Raw genomic sequence first — 16,742 nt, 5'->3', positions numbered from 1 at the left:
GGGATGTACAGACACGTGGAGGCCGTAAGAGTGTGCAGCTACGCTGGATCGGGTAGGTGTAGCACCGTTCGAGCGGCAGCTAACTTGTCTGCCAAGATGAATGTTTGGTCGCGAGTGACCTGTGCACCGCAGTGTTGCAGCAAGCGGCCGGCACCGGCGCAAACAGGCTAAGCATTGCTGCCACAGCGCAGAAGAGTTCGTGGGAGGAAGTTTCATGAGAGCAGCCTTAAAATAATCAAAAAGAGATGCAGCTGACTCGGTTTTAGTGGAAACTGCCGCGGCCGAGGGAGCTGCTAGACTCGAACGGCAGCGGCTGGCTCTACACATAACAACAGCAGCAACACAGGAGCAACTCGTCGGCTGTTCGCTGCCTTTGTTTTTCCGAGGGCTCTTCTCCCTTGAGTATAATTTCTTTTGTTGGAATGTTTTTTGGTCCAAGCGAAAGCGCGCTTTATGTCCAGCGGGCCCCTGCGTCAGGTGTCTGTACACCCCAAACTCAGTTTCACTCGCCCGCCCAGCTGCGGCTCGTTCGCACTGCTCTTTAGAAACCCGTTCCACTCTATTGTTTGGCCTTTTCTTTCATTAACGGCCAGGAAAAAGCCCCAAGGTATGTCTTCGCATTGTTCTCGCTCCCCTTCGCTCCCCCGCTCATTGCCACCCAACAGCGGCTCGACTTCTATGCTCTGCCCCCTCCGCCACGCCTCTGCTCTTTCCAAAGATGCTTCCGGCTCCTCGTACTCGAAAAGCCACTTGCACAGTCAATTGTTCTACGAGCTGCACCATGTTGCTAGATCCTGCTATCATGGTCTTAGGGCCCCTAGAACACCCGCCGTACAGCTTGACACAGAGAGTTTCCTGCTCTCCCCTGGCTCCCTTGGGGGGCCTCATGCAAGCCGGTCGCAGTGTGTGCTTTGTCTGCCTGTGTAATTGTGGCGTTATTGATGTACAACTCGGGGAAGCGAAGAACGACGACCCCTCTTGGGGCACATGTATCCGATATTTAGGCTACACTGCATTGGCCATGCGGCATATCAATATGCGTGTGTGCATGTGTATTTATATCTGTCTTCACACCAGTCTCTCTCTCTCTCTATCTATCTCTCACTGTGTGTTGTGTATATGTATATATGCGTACCTTTTGTGTGTGTATGTGTGTGTGTATGTGCTGTCTTCTTGTCTTTGTGTTGGATATCGAATCGAATCCACTCGGCTATTTCCTGCCCTCTGATTGTTTATTTGGCGCGTTTCTCTGACCTGCTGTTGGTCTGCTGTATTTTCATCTCTCCCGCGGCACTCACTCCCTCCCTCCCGCCAGCCTGCCAGCCTTTCCTTTCTTGCGTTGGATCGTTGCAGCTTTCCATGCCCCTCGGCGTGCTGGCTGTTGCACTCAATGGCAGACGTTCGAGGTTCAGAAGGGCCGCCGCAGGCTGCGTCAAGCAGCAGCAGCAGCAGCAGCAGCAGCAGCAGCAGCAGCAGCAACTCTGTTGGCTTTGTGCCTTTGGGACCTTCAGCAGGGAGCAACGTCAGCCACCGTCTAGCAGACATCGGGAGAAGCTTCCTTGCTCGCTTTTCCTCCCTACCTCAAACCTCTCAGTTCGTAGATAAAGGCACAATGACGCCTCAGGAGTTCGTTGATGCGGGAGATCTCCTCGTCTTCAAGTTTCCCACATGGCAGTGGTGGGTTACTTTTTGCTCGGGACGTAACTCGTGTTTGTTTTTACGGGTTGCTGGAGTCTTTTTCACGAGTCTTTTTCCGCGCAAAAATCACTCTGATCGCATCGTGCTCCGTTCAGACGCTGCTGCAGTGCCGTGTGTATAAATATACTTCCACAGATACGTATAGGCGCCTACTTTTGTAGAGCCGCTGCGCATGCCCTTAGGGATGCGGCTTTAGGCTTTCTCGCCCGCCCTCGAGAGTCTGTGATGCCTTCTCAGGGAGCCTGCTGTTGGCAAGCGAGTTAACAGTTGGCTACCCCCAGACAAACAATTTCTCGTAACCCGTGGCGTGGCATGTCATAGACGCGTTCGCGACATCGAAGCCTCGCTGAATGCTGAGGTAGGGACGGTGGCTTGGAAAAAGCATCGAGGGGGTCGTCTTGGTGTTGCGTGTATGCGTGTGCTGGTACTCTAAGCAAGAGAGAGAGGAACAGAGAGAGAAAGAGAGAGAAAGAGAGAAGCGAGAGCAAGAGAAAGGGAGCAGGAGGGAGGGAGAAAAAGAGAGAGACAGAGAAAGAAACAAAGAAAGAGAGAGAAAAGAAGCGTTGTAAAAACTACTGTGTGGCAAGACAGAGACGCCTTTAGGGTTTGAAGAGAGGTGTATGTGGTCTTTTCTTTCAGGCTAAAGAGGACGGAGAGGGCTGGGTATTGCCAGTGGACGCTGATAGCGAGGAGCTTCAGGAAGCTCCTGCCCTCCCTTGTGCAGCTGTTGCCTCTAGCAAGCCACTGGTTCATGATGCGAGACCAGGTAGGTGGGGTTGGGTGTGTTTGTGTGGGTGCTTCAAAGGGTTTCTTGGAGGGTTGCTGCTGCAGCGGCTGTGGGGTGTATGGGGGGTCTGTGCGTGACTTTTTTCGCGAGCACGCGTGGAGTGCGTTTCAGGAGACGATTTTCCGCCGCTTCTAGACTCATCGGCAGTGAGGCTTCGACAAGGGGGGGGGCACTTTGTTATTGGGGAGGCATCTAGACAAGAATGCCTTCCTGCATCCTCTGGAGTGCTGGCGTAAGCAAATTGCTGGGTGACCTACTTACGGCTGTTTGCAGAGCGGTGCCGCATTGCCGGATCTAAAGAATCTGCGAGATCTCGACAGTCTGCTTTGCGAGGTAGGTGTATCCAAAGCGGAGCGATCGCTGCGTAGATCTTAACAATTTATGAAAAGCGCGGAGGCAGCTCTTTAGGCTCGTGAAAATATGCTAAACGGAGGGGAGGGGGCAGGAGGAGGGGTGGGCAGGCGGACACGTAAAGCGGGAAGAGGGGGGGTTATACATACATAACTATATATATATATATATATATATATATATATATATATGGGTGTATATATACATAGTGTATATGCATAGTTATATATGCATCTGCATGCTTATGTATATGTATACATATGTGTGTGTATGTGTGTGTCTGTGTGTGTGTTATAAATGTATATATATGTGTGTATGTGTGTGTCTGTGTGTGTGTTATAAATGTATATATATGCATATATGTCGGTGTGTTGGCGACTTGCCTATCTCTCTGCAGGAGGACCCTGCATGCGCGGATTCGTCAACTTCCTATTTTGTTCGTCATGCTCCAGATGCAGGTGCCTGCTGACTGCCATTTTAATATTTTGGGGCAGTGGCAAATGCCATATGTTTTTTTTCGATTGTTCTAGCGGGGGAGGGAGGGAGGGTAGACTGCGTTCGTTCAGGCAACCGGTGGCAGTTGTAGGTCGAAGGAAGGGGGCATATATGTATGTATATGTATACATATATTGCATATGTATATGTGTATATGTGTACATGTGTATATATAATATATATATGCATATGTATATATATATACATATATTGTATGTGTATGCCGGTGTTTTGGTTGTTGTTGCAGACGTGGTGAGCGTGCGGACGTATGACTTGAGCATCACGTATGACAAGTATTTCCAGACTCCAAGGCTTTGGCTCTTTGGCTACAATGAGGTAATAACTGGCGCTAGGCGAGCAAAGTCTCGCTCTTTGTGGGGGGAGGGGGAGGGGCAGGCGGGCAGCTAAGGGGTCTTGTGACGAGCAAGATCCTTTGTTTGCTTTTTCGCAAAACGGCCTGTAGTTGTTCAAGGGGAGAGGGGACGGTTGAAAAGGCTGTTGAGTGGTGGCACAGGGGGGCAAGGAGGAGCTCAAGGGGTGTGAAAAGGGTAGGGGCCAGTGCTACAGTGTGCTGCAGAATGGAACGCCTTTGACGCCGACGGAAATCTTTGAAGACATTCTCACGGATTATGCGGCTAAGACTGTTACTGTGGATCCCCATCCATGCACGGGGGTACCTACGGCGTCAATCCATCCTTGCAAGTGGGAATAGTGGCTTTCTCGTTCGATTTGCTGCTGCTAGAAGGCATAGGTGTAGAGCAAAGGCGCGTGTGACAGCGCAGGATTTACGGGTCGAGTGGTTGAGGCTGGTTGTTTGCGAACGACAGACATGCGCAAGTGATGAAGAAGGTTGTTGACCACTGGCGATCACAGGGCGTTGAGCCGAGGTAACACGATAGATAAGGGCCCCCTCCCTTCATTTGGTGATGCCATGTGAACTATGTGGGCATATGTGTGCATGTCTGTGTATGTGTTTGTGTATATGTATGTGTGTGTCACTTCGTTTCATGGCGGCTCTGTTGGCTTCGTCTTCTGCTGCTCTCCACGGGTGTACAGCTCGATGAATGACGTGCGCTGAATACGTGTGTGTTTATGTGTGTGTCTATATGTGTGTGTGCATATGTGCGTGTGTGTGTCGATGTCTGCCTCGCCGCGTATTCTCCGCTTCTTTCCGTGGCAGTAGAGAGGGGGTGGAGAAATTCGTTTGCTGTCTTTTTTCTTTGAAAATTGCCAGAGTGGCGGCTCTACGAGAGGGTGCAGTTGCGCCGGTCTGTGTCTCTCCAAATGCGCCTGACAGGCTGTCTGTCGTACTGCCATGCGCATCAGGCCTGATCTCGCACTTATTGTCTTGCTCAAGTTTATTTCCAGCGTCGTTCCAACCATCGACTATGACTTCACAATGGATATCGACATGGGATTGTGCGGACCTGCTCCCCCCAACGCAGAGTCGTGAGGAAGGCTTGCCTCGGAAGCTCGCGCGTGGAATAAGGAGGCAGGAGGGGGAAAGAGGGAAGTGGGGGAGGGAGGGGGTTGCTAGAGCTTGAAGAGCTTCAACGTAGAGAGAGGCTCTTCTTGCAGCGCAAGGCAGGAGCAGGCAAAGAGCCACCTAACTCCTCCACATCCCCTCTCCCCTCGCTTGGTGGGGTTGTTGGTCGCCCTTCGTTTGCTTTCTAGGGGTGCCAGCGATATTTGCGCGAGGCGAAATAACCACTTTTAGCGGTCTCGCACATCGCCAAAGGGCCATTATATGTACATACACATGGATATAAATAGATGGGTGGGGTCCACAATTCTCGAGAAGGGCGATCCTAGGCATGTGCTATTCAGTTTCCAAAAGTGCCTAATGGGCGTACAGGGCGTATCGCCGATGCCGACCCCTCCCCTTTTCCCCCTTCAGGCAGCACAACAGCCGCATGCTTTTCCTTATCGTGTAAGGTCCTTAGAAGGGGGCCCCTTGGAGTGACGAGACACTCTGAAACCATTAGCCTCGGTGTGCAGGTGGCGTCCAGCCCAGCAGATGTGTGTGTGTTTAGGGAGAAATGTCACATGCAACACAGACGTTCTCACGTTTCGCGCGAAAAATGCCTGCGTCCACATGTTTGCTGGTCGTATTTTCCCCTCCCTCCCTACCGTGCGCAGCAGCCCTCCGAAATTCCTCCCTCTTCACATGCAGTGCGGTGGGAAGAAGATGATGCGTTCACTCGACAAACTCTTCCCTTTGCCGCCTGTGCGCTGCTTGTGCGAGGAGGACTGCACTGCCTCCCCAGCTTCTCTGCAGACGCTCCTGCTGGTAACCAGCGCTTTTTTGCACGTGCTGCGGCAGCAGCATCTGCATGTGCGTTCTGCTCTGTGCCAATCTGCACTAGGGTAATAAAGCAGCTACTTTCTAGATACAGCTCGTAGAGCAGGCGCCAGCTCTTCGTGGCGCATGCAGACACACAAACTGACCATCGCCGGTTCAGGGGTAGCGGCGGCACTTCGCCTTGGGGAGCGCACCCGTGCCTAAACCTCCCCAGAGGATGAAGGAAAGGATCACACTTCTTTCCCCCGCTAGAGAAGAGCAGTGCCACGTGCATTTTTATTCTGGAAAAAAACTTTCCTTCTGCAAGTCATTACTGGCAGGGGCCCTAGCCGCGCGCCTAGCTTCTCGAGACAGCTTTTCAGCCCCTACTTTCTTCTGCAGCCGAAGTGCATACTTGCATGCAACGCAGAAAGAGCACGCAGTGGACGAGCTCCATACACGTGAAGTGCCCAACCTTCAGTTCTTGGCAGCCCTCTTACAGGTGGAAGAAGGCGAGGCAGCCTCTTCCTCCTCCTTGGACGCCTTCTCCTTGCGGCGGCTGCTGCTGGAAGTTTCACACTCGGGAGGAGCTTCGGGCCTAACATCCCACGCACAAACACACACCCATTCAAATGAAGTGCCAGGTGTATAAAATTCGAGACTGCCACCTGCCGCAGAAACCTCTACCAGGCGTACAGACGGCTGCTGACGCTCTCGTGCCACGCCCATGACGGCCGACACCAGCTTTCCCAACCCTTTCCCTTCTTTGCCGTGGGGTGTACAGACAGCTTCTGCAAATGCAGAAGCGAGGCGCACCGCAGACTGAGGAACAGGACGGAGAGCGTGAAGAGCAGAATATGCGTCAAATTCACGTCGAAGGTCCTCTGAGCAGCAGCATCAGCAACAGTAGCAACCACACGCAACACCGTCCCCAAACATCAACTCAAACACGCTTTGCCACCGTCGGCTTGTAGTAAAGCGCCCCTATGAACCGCCTTCCCGAGGCAGTGTTGGCGCATTGCCGATTGAGACAAGCACAGCGAACATAAACACTTTTCCCTACAAGCGAGGTTTGCAGGGTGGTCTGCATGCCGCCACTCTACGCGCCAAAACACAATGTGCCTCTCCTCTCCCCATCCTTTCCCTCCCCGATTGGCAGCCGCCATCAAGAGACGTCACGCCTCTGTCTGTGTGCAGAGCGCCCTCGCATGCCCACCCCCGCATGACGCCTACTGTATCCTAGCGACTGCAACGCCTACCTTGAAAGGAAAGAGCCTCTGCAAAATGAAGCCAACCCTCCAGCTGCTGAACCTGGGATCTTGTGCGGCGTTCCACAGTTCGCCAAACATGTACAGCGAAAGCGCAGAGATGCACATGGCGAAGAGGCCCAGCATGGCCGCTGCAATCGCAAAAAAAGAGGCGTACGATTTCAGGTGTCTATACACCCCGCTTCCGTACAGCTGCTCGGCGCTGCACACACCCACCTTGGTGTGTACTCGTTCAGCCCCCGATTACCGAGTATCCCTTAAAAGTCTGATCACACCCTCCCTCCTCTGCCCTTCCAAGCAATTGACCTCTACCTACCGTCTAGGAAACGCGAAGGCTGCACTACTGAACCCATTGTGAATCTCAATACACTGGAATGGGATCGCGGCGTCGGGTGTCTGCGCAGCAGCTTTCTGTCGTCAGGCTCTCTCGGGCTTCGAACCCGCGAGGAAAAGGCCCGTTAAACGCTTGAACAAGTTTTTATTCTTATTATTTTGTAGTTTATGAGCGGTTATTCATGTCTCGCTGCCCCCCGGGGCTGTTACATGCGCCTGCAACACGACGCACGCGTTCTGCAATGCGCGGCAGCCACCACCAGAGGGCAGCTGCGTAGCGGCATCCCACCGCGCGCACAAGTAACAACCCCCCTAACCTCTTGACCCTCCCTCCTATGAGGGCCCCCTGATCGTGCTGCTTTCTTTAACAGCCTCAGTTTCACGGTGTTTTTGTCCCCATATAGAGAGGCAGGCACGGAGAGAGAGAGAGAGAGGCACACGCTACGGAGCGCTTGTTTCTCTCTGCCAGCTACTGCACTTCTGGCAGAGAAAGAAGGAGCGTTCGAAGCCACGTATGGCTTCCCTAGGAGGCCCCTCATATACCGAGAGGCATCTCCTGGCAACCCGCCGCACGTCAAAATTCTCTCCAGCCTCTTCATTTCTCCTTTTAAATGCGCTTCTTCATTCCAAGGCGCACGATGTCGATCCGAACACAGGAGTCTCTGAACCGCAGCAGCTCTCGCGCCCCTACACCTTCCTACTGATTGCCACCATCATTGGTGGAATTTTAGAGGACGCGCGGCTGCAGAAAACTGCCCGAATCCAACCCTTTGAGCTGTTTCTTGCGCCTCCGCATACCGCCATACTTTTTGCTCTTCTCTCAGCAGCGTTGCTGCAACCCACCTTCCGCATCTCACAGACAGACACTCCATACAAGACGGGGGAAAAAAGCCTCTCTCTGTAGCGGCTGCTTCGCTTGCGCGCGTCCATTTTCACGCGTTCTGCACACGTGCTCTCTGTCTCTATCCGTCTGCATCTCGCTCTCTCTCTCTCTACATATAAATCTGTTTATCTACATACATATATCTCTCTCTATTGCGTATAAAACTCATGGCTTCTCTCTTGGCAACAACATCTTCCAGCAAGGGGCATAGCGGGATACCCCAGCCTTGCAACTCTCCCTCTGCAGCTTCTGCAAAGGAGAACGAAGATGAGCAGCTGGAGCCTTCGCAGAGTGAGCACCTGAAGGCGAGGGTAGTTTCATCGCGTCGACGGTATGTGCCAGCTGGAAGCAACGCAAGCGGCAGTTTAGCTCCTCCCCCCCGTCGCCTTGCGTCTTGTGATGCCTCTGGGAAATCACCAGCGTCTTCCGCAGACGCTGCAGAGGGAGGAAGCGGAGGAGCTGCATTCGAGCGAGTAAGGAGTCTTCTCCTCTCCACGAGTGTCATTGAAAAACTCGCCGAGGTAGCCAGCGGCAAGGCTCCAATCAATCCGGCTCGCCGCATGCGCCAGGCACACAGCGACTGCGGAGAGCCAGAGGCAGCTACAGCAGCAACAGCAGGAGCAGCAGCTACAGCAAGAGCAGGAGCAGTAGCAACAGCAGCAAGAGCAGGAGCAGCAGCAACAGCAGCAAGAGCAGGAGCCGCAGCAACAGCAGCAAGAGCAGGAGCAGCAGGGGCAGAAACAGCAGCGTTAACAGCAGCAGAAACAGCAGCAGCAGCGGCGGCTTCTGAGGATGCAGCGCATGCGTCAGCTGAGAGGGAGGGAAATGAGCGTCTACGGCAGCAGCCCCTTATGTCGACGGCTTATTCTCCAATTCTCTGGCAAGAGGATAACTCCTGCGATTTGCAACAGATCTCTGAGGGTGCTCTCGTGACACGTCGAGTTTCCCTCGTTCCATCGTCTACCTTCTCTTCGCCTCTGCTGCTTGTATCACCCCCACGAGGAGGAGGAGCAGCAGCAGCAGCTGCAGCAGCAGCTGCAGCAGCAGGAGGCGAAGCACAAACAGCAGGTGCTGCTTTTGAGGTCGCCTCTCCAAATAGCCTCACGAGAAGGCACAATCTTCTTCGAACTCCTCATGATCGCGACATGGACGAAGAGGGGGGGGGGAGACGCCTTCTTCCTGCAGATTGGATAGCGGCTGCACCTGGAGTAGAAAGGGGGGAAATCACCGCTCCAGAAGCCGCAACAGTTGCAGCAGTTGCTGTCACTGCAACAACAGCAAAAACAGCAACAACAGCAACAGCGAAGACAACAGACACACCAAGAGAAACAGCAGCCGCACTAACATCACACGGAGGTTCCAATGCTGTGTCTGCAGCTTTACTTTCATCGGGAGCAGTTGGAATCGATGAAAAGGAGTTTAAAAGCGCAAGAGGTTGGGCTGCCTTTGGAGGTGAGAGACTTTCGGAGAAGCGCCTTCGCACGAACATGGTCTCTTCGGTAGCGTCTTCTTCTTTTTCTTCTGCTTCTGCTTCTTCATCTGCCTCGAACATGGCACCTGCTGCTGGTGCAGCTGCTGCACGGCGTTTCTGGCTGAGATCTCAGCAGCAGGGGAAGCAGCAGAAGCAGCGTCAAGTGGGGTTGCCTTTGCAGCCGAAGACGGCTGGCGTTGTTGTTGCATCTGGTGAGTCTTTAGCCAGCGTCGCTGCTGCTGAGACGTTTGGCTCGAAGGATTCGCAGAGGGGCACAGCAACGGCAACGGCAGCGGCAGCAGCAGCTGCTGCAGAAACTGCAGCAACGGTGCGACATGGCGTGACCAATGACGGTATTTCCTCCACGGTGATTTTTGCGGAGGGAAGTAAGTCAGACTGCAGAGACACCGCAAGCAACAGCAAGAGCAACAGCAAGAGCCAGTCGGCTGTCAGGCTGGAAAGCAGCTCGAGCAACACAAACTTGAACCTGCGTGCTCTCCGAAGACAATGCTACAGATCCGACGGATGCCCCCTGTTGCAGGCGGTAACTTCAATTCCAGGATCTTCTCGACGGACGATTAGCAGCAACAACAATAACGGCAATAATAATAACAATAATCACAGCAATAATAATAATAATTGCAACAATAAAAGACATCGCCGAAGCAGAAGTCCGCTTAGTGCAGGGGATGCCACTGCTGCCAGCAGCACCTTGGCAGCTGTCCATACAGCCGAGAAAGCGTCGAACACGCCGCTTTCTGGAAAGGAGCAGCTGCAGCAGGGAAGCCTCCTTTCTCCCCGCTCCCAAGCGCACCAAGAAGTTTCTCCTCTGCTGCTACAGGGGCAGCGGCTGCAGCAGCAGCATCAGGTTCGCTCGCCGCTGCTGCTGTATGAAGAAGAGCAGCAGCAGCAGGAAGAAGAAGCAGCAGAATCTGCTGACTCCGAGAGCTGCGCCTCGCCAGACGCGTCTCACGCTCCTTCCCGCATGCAGCAGCAGCACCCTCCACCAACGTTCGAGGTGGAAAGCTCTCAGCATGGCATTTCTCACAGCCTCCTGAAGAGTGCTACCGGCTCCAACTTTTCCGCTGTTTCGCTGATGCAATCCGAGCCCTTTATGAATGAGACAAACTCGGCAGCGCCTTCAAGCAGTGCTGCTGATGCAGCAGCACCTCGTGATTCTCCTATTCGACCGCCTTCTGCTGCGGATGCTGCAACAGCCGCCGCAGTTTCTGCTACTGCAACAACCGCTTCTTCCTCTGCTGCAACAGCGCCTTCTGCCGTGGATGGTGCTGCTGCAATTTCTTCTGCTGCCGCTCGTTCTGCTGCTGCTGCAATAGCTCCCCCCCCTGCGACAACAGCTGCTCCTGCAACAGCTGCGCCTTCTTCCTCTGCTCCTGCAACAGCTGCGCCTTCTTCCTCTGCTCCTGCAACAGCTGCGCCTTCTTCCTCTGCTCCTGCAACAGCTGCGCCTTCTTCCTCTGCTGCAGATGCCGTTGTTGCAGCTGTTGCTGCTGCTGCATCGCCAAGGAGTAGAGTAACAAGAGTGAATTCTTCTGGCAGCACCAGCTGTGTGGGCAGACAAAGCGTGAGGCATGCTTCATCAGTGGGGGAGATCGAAAAACAGCAGCAGTTGCAGCTCTCGCTGTCTGAAAAGCCGCAAACTGAAGCAGGGTGCGGTCGTGTGCATGCGACAGCGCCTGCTTCCACGTCTCCAGCTGAAGCATCAGGAGTCTCTGCAGAAGCAGCGTGCTCAGCGGATGCAGCAGACGCGAATAACACGCTGATGTCAAACGGCACAGGCGTTTCTGTCGAAGTGCCAGTCGCGCCGGTCGAGATAGGGGCAGCAGACTCAGAAGCCTTGCGAGATTCACTTTCGGAAAATTTGTCGCGAAATCCGCGAGCTCTTTCTCCCTGCAGCCGGGAAAAAGACGTCGCTGCCTGCCGCAGTCTGCAGCAGAACGCAGCAGCAGCAGCAGCAGCAAGGCAGCCACTCCCAGCAGAACCTGTGGGGTGTCGCAAAAATTCTGATATTTCTCCGCGAAGAAGCCCTCGACTAAGTAACGCCTCCTATGTGGAAATCTACCCGCCGCAGCTGGTCTTTTTGCAGCAACAACAGCAACAAGTGCAACAAATGCAACAAGTGCAACAAATGCAACAAGTGCAGCAAGTGCAACAAATGCAACAAATGCAACAAATGCAACAACAGCAACAAGTGCAACAAGTGCAACAAGTGCAGCAGGTGCAACAGGCGCAACAACAGCAACAAGTGCAACAACAGCAACAAGCGCAACAACAGCAACAAGTGCAACAACAAATGCAGCAACAAATGCAACAACAAATGCAACAACAAATGCAGCAACAAATGCAGCAGGAAAGCATGGGTAAGATGTCTGTGTGGGGGGGGGCCTCCCCTACGCCTGTGCCAACCTCGCTCCGCCCTCCTCGCCTTGCGTCTTCCGTGAATCGGGAAATTTCTGGCAATTCGCAGTTTCCACTTTTAGAGCAAACACCCCCTCTTCCTCCTCACAACAGCAACATCGGCAGCAGCAGCAGCAGCAGCTTCTTCCCAGCTCCAACCGATTTCACAGGCGGTGTCGAACGCTTGCTGCTAGAAGCTGCGACTGTCGACTTGATGATGAGTCCGAAGCAGCTGCAGCAACAACTGCAACAGCAACAACAAGTGCAGCAGCAACAGCAACAAGTGCAGCAACAGCAACAAATGCAGCAGCAGCAACAAGTGCAGCAGCAACAGCAACAAGTGCAGCAGCAACAGCAACAAGTGCAGCAGCAACAGCAACAAGTGCAGCAACAGCAACAAGTGCAGCAGCAGCAGCAACAACTGCAGCAACAACAAGTGCAACAGCAACAGCAACAACTGCAACAGCAACAAGTGCAACAGCAACAACAACAAGTGCAGCAGCAGCAGCAGAAAAGCGGAGGGCCTTTAATTCCCATTGGAAGACGTATTCTTTCGGGGAGCTGTTCACGCGAAGATTCTGCAGGGAGGGGCGGCAGTAATGAGCGCTTTCGTCTGCAGCATGCTGGAAGACTGCCGTCTCAAGGGATAAAGGCTTCAACGGCAGCTCCTGTGGAGGATGCTTGTGTACTCGAGAGCGGAGGGAGACAGCAGGAGGCAAGTGCTTTAAGATGTCTTGCCGGCTGCTCTCCTGCCGAAGCTGTCAAGCAATCCACGCAGGTGGAAGCAGCGGGGAGGCGTTTGGATGCAGATATGGCGTGCCTCGACGCTGTCAACGGTGGTACTTTGGTGTCTTTGCCCTCACCATCGCATCCTTGCATGCAGGAGCAGCAGCAAGAGCCAGAAAGAGAGCAGCAAGAGCAAGAAAGGGAGCAGGAGGCACATCGCTTCCGGAGGCGAAGTGACTCTGAACGGAGGGGCTGTAAGAAGTCTCGCCGCATGTCTTCTGCTGCTTCCAACAACAGCGACAGCAACAACAGCAGCAGCAACAACAGCGGCACTAAGAGGAGAAGGAGGAGTTCATGGGTGGTGGGTGCAGTGACGACGCTCACGAGAAGGAGCAAGCGAGCAGCTTCTGCTGGATTTTGCCGTCTCTGCTCTGCTACTCGTCTTCATCTGCGGCGCTTATCGCAGGGAGCCTCACACTGGGTGGGAGTGTTTGCAGCTTCTGCGCTTCTGGCTGCTGCAAGTCCTCTAAATCCGCAGCTGATGAGGGCTCTTTCAAGAGTATTGCCTCCGCATTTCACGAAGCTGCCAGATTTTGCGAGACACGAGGTAGGCGGGAGTGGAAGGCAGGGGGAGGGAGGGAAAGGAAGGAGGATCCTTATTATGAGCAACAGCAAAGAGGCATTATTATGAGCAACAGCAAAGGAGCTTGCTTATGAGCAACAGCAAAGGAGCATGCTTACGAGCAACAGCAAAGGAGCGTGCTTATGAGCAGTAGCAAAGGAGCGTGCTTACGAGCACTAGCAAAGGAGCAGGCTTATGAGCAGTAGCAGAGGAGCAGTATGCCGTGCATCCGCCCCGTCACATGTCGACACCTTCCTGCCGCTGCTGCCACGTCTCTCGGTGGGAGGTCGATAGGAACAAAGAGAGTCGTAAGCGTGTGAATTTATGATCTGTTGCAGCTTGGAGCATTCGAAGTGCGCAGAAGTTCTCCCTGCAGCAAAATCTCGGAGTGTCTCCTCATGGGAAGCCCTTCTCTCCAAGAGGCTGAGGTGAGCAGTCGTAGCTGCCACATTTGCATGCAGCAAGGGAGAATCGCCATCGGGCAGAGCTGCGGATACACCGTGAGTGGCCTTTGTATGAAGTCTCTAGCAGCCTCCTCTGCTCATGTGGCAGTTCAACTCGTTTATGAAGCCTTTAGTGCCTCTCGCTCTTGAGATTCTGGATATTGCCGTGGCTATATGTGTGTTTGTATGTACAGGCATGTGGTTGTGTTCAAGCTGTATTTGTATGTATACGTATCTACACGTGTTTGTAAGCTGTGTATGTATTTGTATGTTTGTATTTTTATGTATGTATTTATGTATATATTTTTATGTATGTATCTGGATGTATCTATGTGTGTGTGTCCATGCATTTGCATGTATTTATGTGTGTACGTATTTGTATGCATGCATCTGTCTTTCTATGCAGGAGGCGCTACGTCAAGTTGCTGCAGCGGAGGCATGTGGAGAGACGAGCAGTGTAGAGTGGATAATCGTGCAGCTGGCAGCTCCCAGTAAGGTAGCCTTTAGAATAGCTTGTATCTCTCTGCCGCCGTAGACGTTTTGGCAGGCTGCGCCGTCGAGAACACCCCTAGCGTCTCTTTCGTCCCCTTCTTCTCTCCCTCCCTCTGTATGTGTGCTGACGCGTAGACGTCTTTTGGGGGAAAAGGGGATTTTCTCCAGAGAGGAGAGGAAGGAGGGTTGAGGATCGACGTTGGGGTAGTTCGCACAGGCGACAACACGGCATGGACGGTTACACCTGCATGCATGCAACCTTGAGGTGGTGTGGCTGTGTGTATTTTTGTATGCTGGGCTGTCTGTATATCTGTATATATATGTATATATGTGTGTGTGTGTTTGTGTATGCGTGTGTGCAGCTGTTATCTTCGGAATCGACATTTATACAGTCCAAGAGACTGTTGTTTCGACCGTGGAGGGTAGCGGAGAGGCTCCGAGTGACTGCCCTTCCCAAGAACCGCTTTTCTTTGTCGAAGGTTTGCGCTCAAAGCCAGCAGTTGATGGGAGCTTGGAGTTGAGCGAAGCATACAGTGAGTGGTGTTAGGGGGGGCAATAGGGATTCTGTGTATGCGCCACGCACGCGCCGTTGCAAAAAAGCAGCTGGAAAATACCGGCTAGAAAGCCTGTGCTTGGTCCTGCAGCAGTAGCGGCTGCCTTAGTCTGTTCTTAGCTCAGCGAAACGAGGTTCTGCAGCAGCAGGGGATGCCTTGCGCTTTTCGCAACGCCTCCGTATACAGCGCAAAGGAGAAAAGGGCGGGGGGTGGGGTGTAGAGAGTTGCAGAAAATAGGCGCGACTGAGGCTGCAGGAGGCCGCATGGCGGAAAAACAACTAGATACGCATATTTTATTTTATTTCTTTCACAACATATATTTATATGTCTCTATATATTTATATGTCTATATATGTGCATATATACACATACATATATATATATATTTGTATATCTATATATCTATGTATATATATATATACATACATGTATATTTGTGTGTCTATATTTGAATTAATATATATTTATTTGTTGATTGTTTGAGTGTGTGTGAATGCGTTTGCAGCGGCGGGCTGGCTAACCGTCTTAGGTTGCTCTGACACTTTGCATCCGCACCACAATTTCTTTTCGGTAGACACAGGGGGATATCCCTTGACACATTTGCGTCTAGGGTTGCGCATGCCTCCAGCGGCTGCCTCGGCTGCTGCGGCTGCTGCTGCTGCTGCCTGCTGCCGCACGCAGGTGCTGCGCCTCCGGGTGTACGGACAGGTCGCGCTGTGGGGAGCGGAGCTGGACAGACACCTCGGAGGAGTTCTTTCTTCGGGGGAGCGCAGATCTTCTTGGCCCCCCCGCGTGCTGCAAGAAGTTTCCAGTTTGCTTCACGGTGCCTGCGTCGTTGTGGGGCCCAATGGCAATGGCTGGACCCCTCAGAATAGACAGGAGCTGCTGCTGCTGCTGCACAAGCCGTCTTCTTGCTCTCGCTCATCGTCTCCGCCAGTGCCTAGGCGGGAGGGAAGCTTGAGTCGGTGAGCATTTTTCGCCTTTCGCGTCTTGCTATCGACGTCGTCACCCCCCAGCGCAGCACAGCGTGGACCCTCTGAATACCTCTGTCTCCATGTGTCGCCGTCTGTGTGTCTGTCTCTCTCTGTCTGTGGCTTTTTTCTCCTTCCTTTCTTCTTCCTCTACACACTTGGGGCCTGTCGCCTCCGCACAAATGTGTTGTGCCGTGAAGGCGAGTCTGCAACAGCCAGCTGCTGTTGAGAAGCTGGATGCAGCGGAGCCGCTTCCGGAGGAAGGGGTCGTGGCGAGCGCAGGTAGCTGCTGCGCTGTTTCTGACCAGGAAAACTTCCGGAGAGAACCTCCTAATACGTGGGCTCGCCTTACACCCTCCCTGTTCATGTGAAGCTGCTGCTGTTGTTTTGTGCTTCAGTGACAGCGCTCACACAGCCAGCAGGAGGCCTAGCAGCTTCTCCCCGTCTTCCTGCAGTACATACGCCTCTCGATTCGCAGCTGCAGAAGACGCTACCGAGACGTGGATCGTTCGGCTTAGCGCGCGCTGCTGCGTGAGGCGTGCTGAATTCACATGCGATCCTTCAACAGAAGAGACAGACACGCTTCAGTCCCACAACTCCGAGGATAATTCAATACACTTCGAATTGCAAGGCGTTGAGGCTCCCAGTGAGGTGCGGCGTAATTCTCTCCAACAAAAGAGGACATGCATGCAGGCGTATGTGTGTCTCTGTCTGTGTTTACTTATCTCTCTCTCTCTCTGTCTGTCTTTACTTATCTATCTCTCTCTCTCTCTGTCTGTCTTTACTTATCTATCTCTCTCTCTCTCTCTCTCTCTCTCTCTTTCTTTCTCTCTCTCTCTCTCTCTCTCTCTCTCTCTCTCTCTCTCTCTCTCTCTCTCTCTCTCTCTCTCTCTCTCTCTCTCTCTCTCTCTCTCTCTCTCTCTCTCTCTCTCTCTCTCTCTCTCTCTCT

General features: G+C 53.2%; 3 protein-coding genes across 3 annotated transcripts; 2 read left to right on the top strand and 1 right to left on the bottom strand.

Annotated features, from left to right (window-relative positions):
- The first annotated feature begins 1,442 nt into the window (after positions 1–1,442).
- On the top strand, positions 1,443–4,784 carry LOC34619522 (autophagy-related protein 3). The gene is made up of 9 exons (XM_026337967.1): positions 1,443–1,677; positions 1,936–2,056; positions 2,338–2,478; positions 2,759–2,818; positions 3,234–3,294; positions 3,579–3,667; positions 3,909–4,033; positions 4,159–4,218; positions 4,658–4,784. The coding sequence occupies exons 1-9, from the start codon at positions 1,613–1,615 to the stop codon at positions 4,782–4,784; spliced, it is 849 nt and encodes a 282-aa protein (XP_026193752.1). The 5' UTR covers positions 1,443–1,612.
- Positions 4,785–5,457: 673 nt separating this feature from the next.
- Positions 5,458–7,233, bottom strand: LOC34619523. The gene is made up of 5 exons (XM_026337965.1): positions 7,197–7,233; positions 6,872–7,011; positions 6,429–6,496; positions 6,113–6,210; positions 5,458–5,693 (listed from the first exon to the last, which is right to left on the bottom strand). The coding sequence occupies exons 1-5, from the start codon at positions 7,231–7,233 to the stop codon at positions 5,458–5,460; spliced, it is 579 nt and encodes a 192-aa protein (XP_026193750.1).
- Positions 7,234–8,263: 1,030 nt separating this feature from the next.
- Positions 8,264–13,428, top strand: LOC113147419 (platelet binding protein GspB-like). Its single transcript, XM_026337964.1, has 8 exons — positions 8,264–8,627; positions 9,429–9,680; positions 9,963–10,387; positions 10,559–10,819; positions 11,192–11,454; positions 12,180–12,500; positions 12,547–12,824; positions 13,295–13,428. The coding sequence occupies exons 1-8, from the start codon at positions 8,264–8,266 to the stop codon at positions 13,426–13,428; spliced, it is 2,298 nt and encodes a 765-aa protein (XP_026193749.1).
- Positions 13,429–16,742: the final 3,314 nt, after the last annotated feature.

The sequence above is a fragment of the Cyclospora cayetanensis genome, unplaced genomic scaffold (genome assembly GCF_002999335.1).
Source record: "Cyclospora cayetanensis isolate NF1_C8 unplaced genomic scaffold, CcayRef3 CcayRef3_contig_217, whole genome shotgun sequence".
Taxonomy (NCBI): domain Eukaryota; phylum Apicomplexa; class Conoidasida; order Eucoccidiorida; family Eimeriidae; genus Cyclospora; species Cyclospora cayetanensis.
The sequence above is the reverse complement of the archived record's forward strand: the minus strand, read 5'-3'. Positions and strand labels throughout refer to the sequence as shown.

Excerpts from the sequence above, each read along its gene's own strand:
- LOC34619522 (XM_026337967.1), top strand. The coding sequence starts at position 1,613 with ATGACGCCTCAGGAGTTCGTTGATGCGGGAGATCTCCTCGTCTTCAAG. Across the intron at positions 2,819-3,233 it reads TCGACAGTCTGCTTTGCGAG|GAGGACCCTGCATGCGCGGA; the intron begins GTAGGTGTATCC and ends ATCTCTCTGCAG. Across the intron at positions 4,219-4,657 it reads TCACAGGGCGTTGAGCCGAG|GCCTGATCTCGCACTTATTG; the intron begins GTAACACGATAG and ends CATGCGCATCAG.
- LOC34619523 (XM_026337965.1), bottom strand. The coding sequence starts at position 7,233 with ATGGGTTCAGTAGTGCAGCCTTCGCGTTTCCTAGACG. Across the intron at positions 7,012-7,196 it reads GCCTTCGCGTTTCCTAGACG|CGGCCATGCTGGGCCTCTTC; the intron begins GTAGGTAGAGGT and ends TTGCGATTGCAG. Across the intron at positions 6,211-6,428 it reads GTCCTGTTCCTCAGTCTGCG|GCCCGAAGCTCCTCCCGAGT; the intron begins GTGCGCCTCGCT and ends GTGGGATGTTAG.
- LOC113147419 (XM_026337964.1), top strand. The coding sequence starts at position 8,264 with ATGGCTTCTCTCTTGGCAACAACATCTTCCAGCAAGGGGCATAGCGGG. Across the intron at positions 10,388-10,558 it reads GCTCCCAAGCGCACCAAGAA|CAGCAGCACCCTCCACCAAC; the intron begins GTTTCTCCTCTG and ends TCCCGCATGCAG. Across the intron at positions 12,501-12,546 it reads GCAGCAGCAGCAGCAGAAAA|CTGTTCACGCGAAGATTCTG; the intron begins GCGGAGGGCCTT and ends TCTTTCGGGGAG.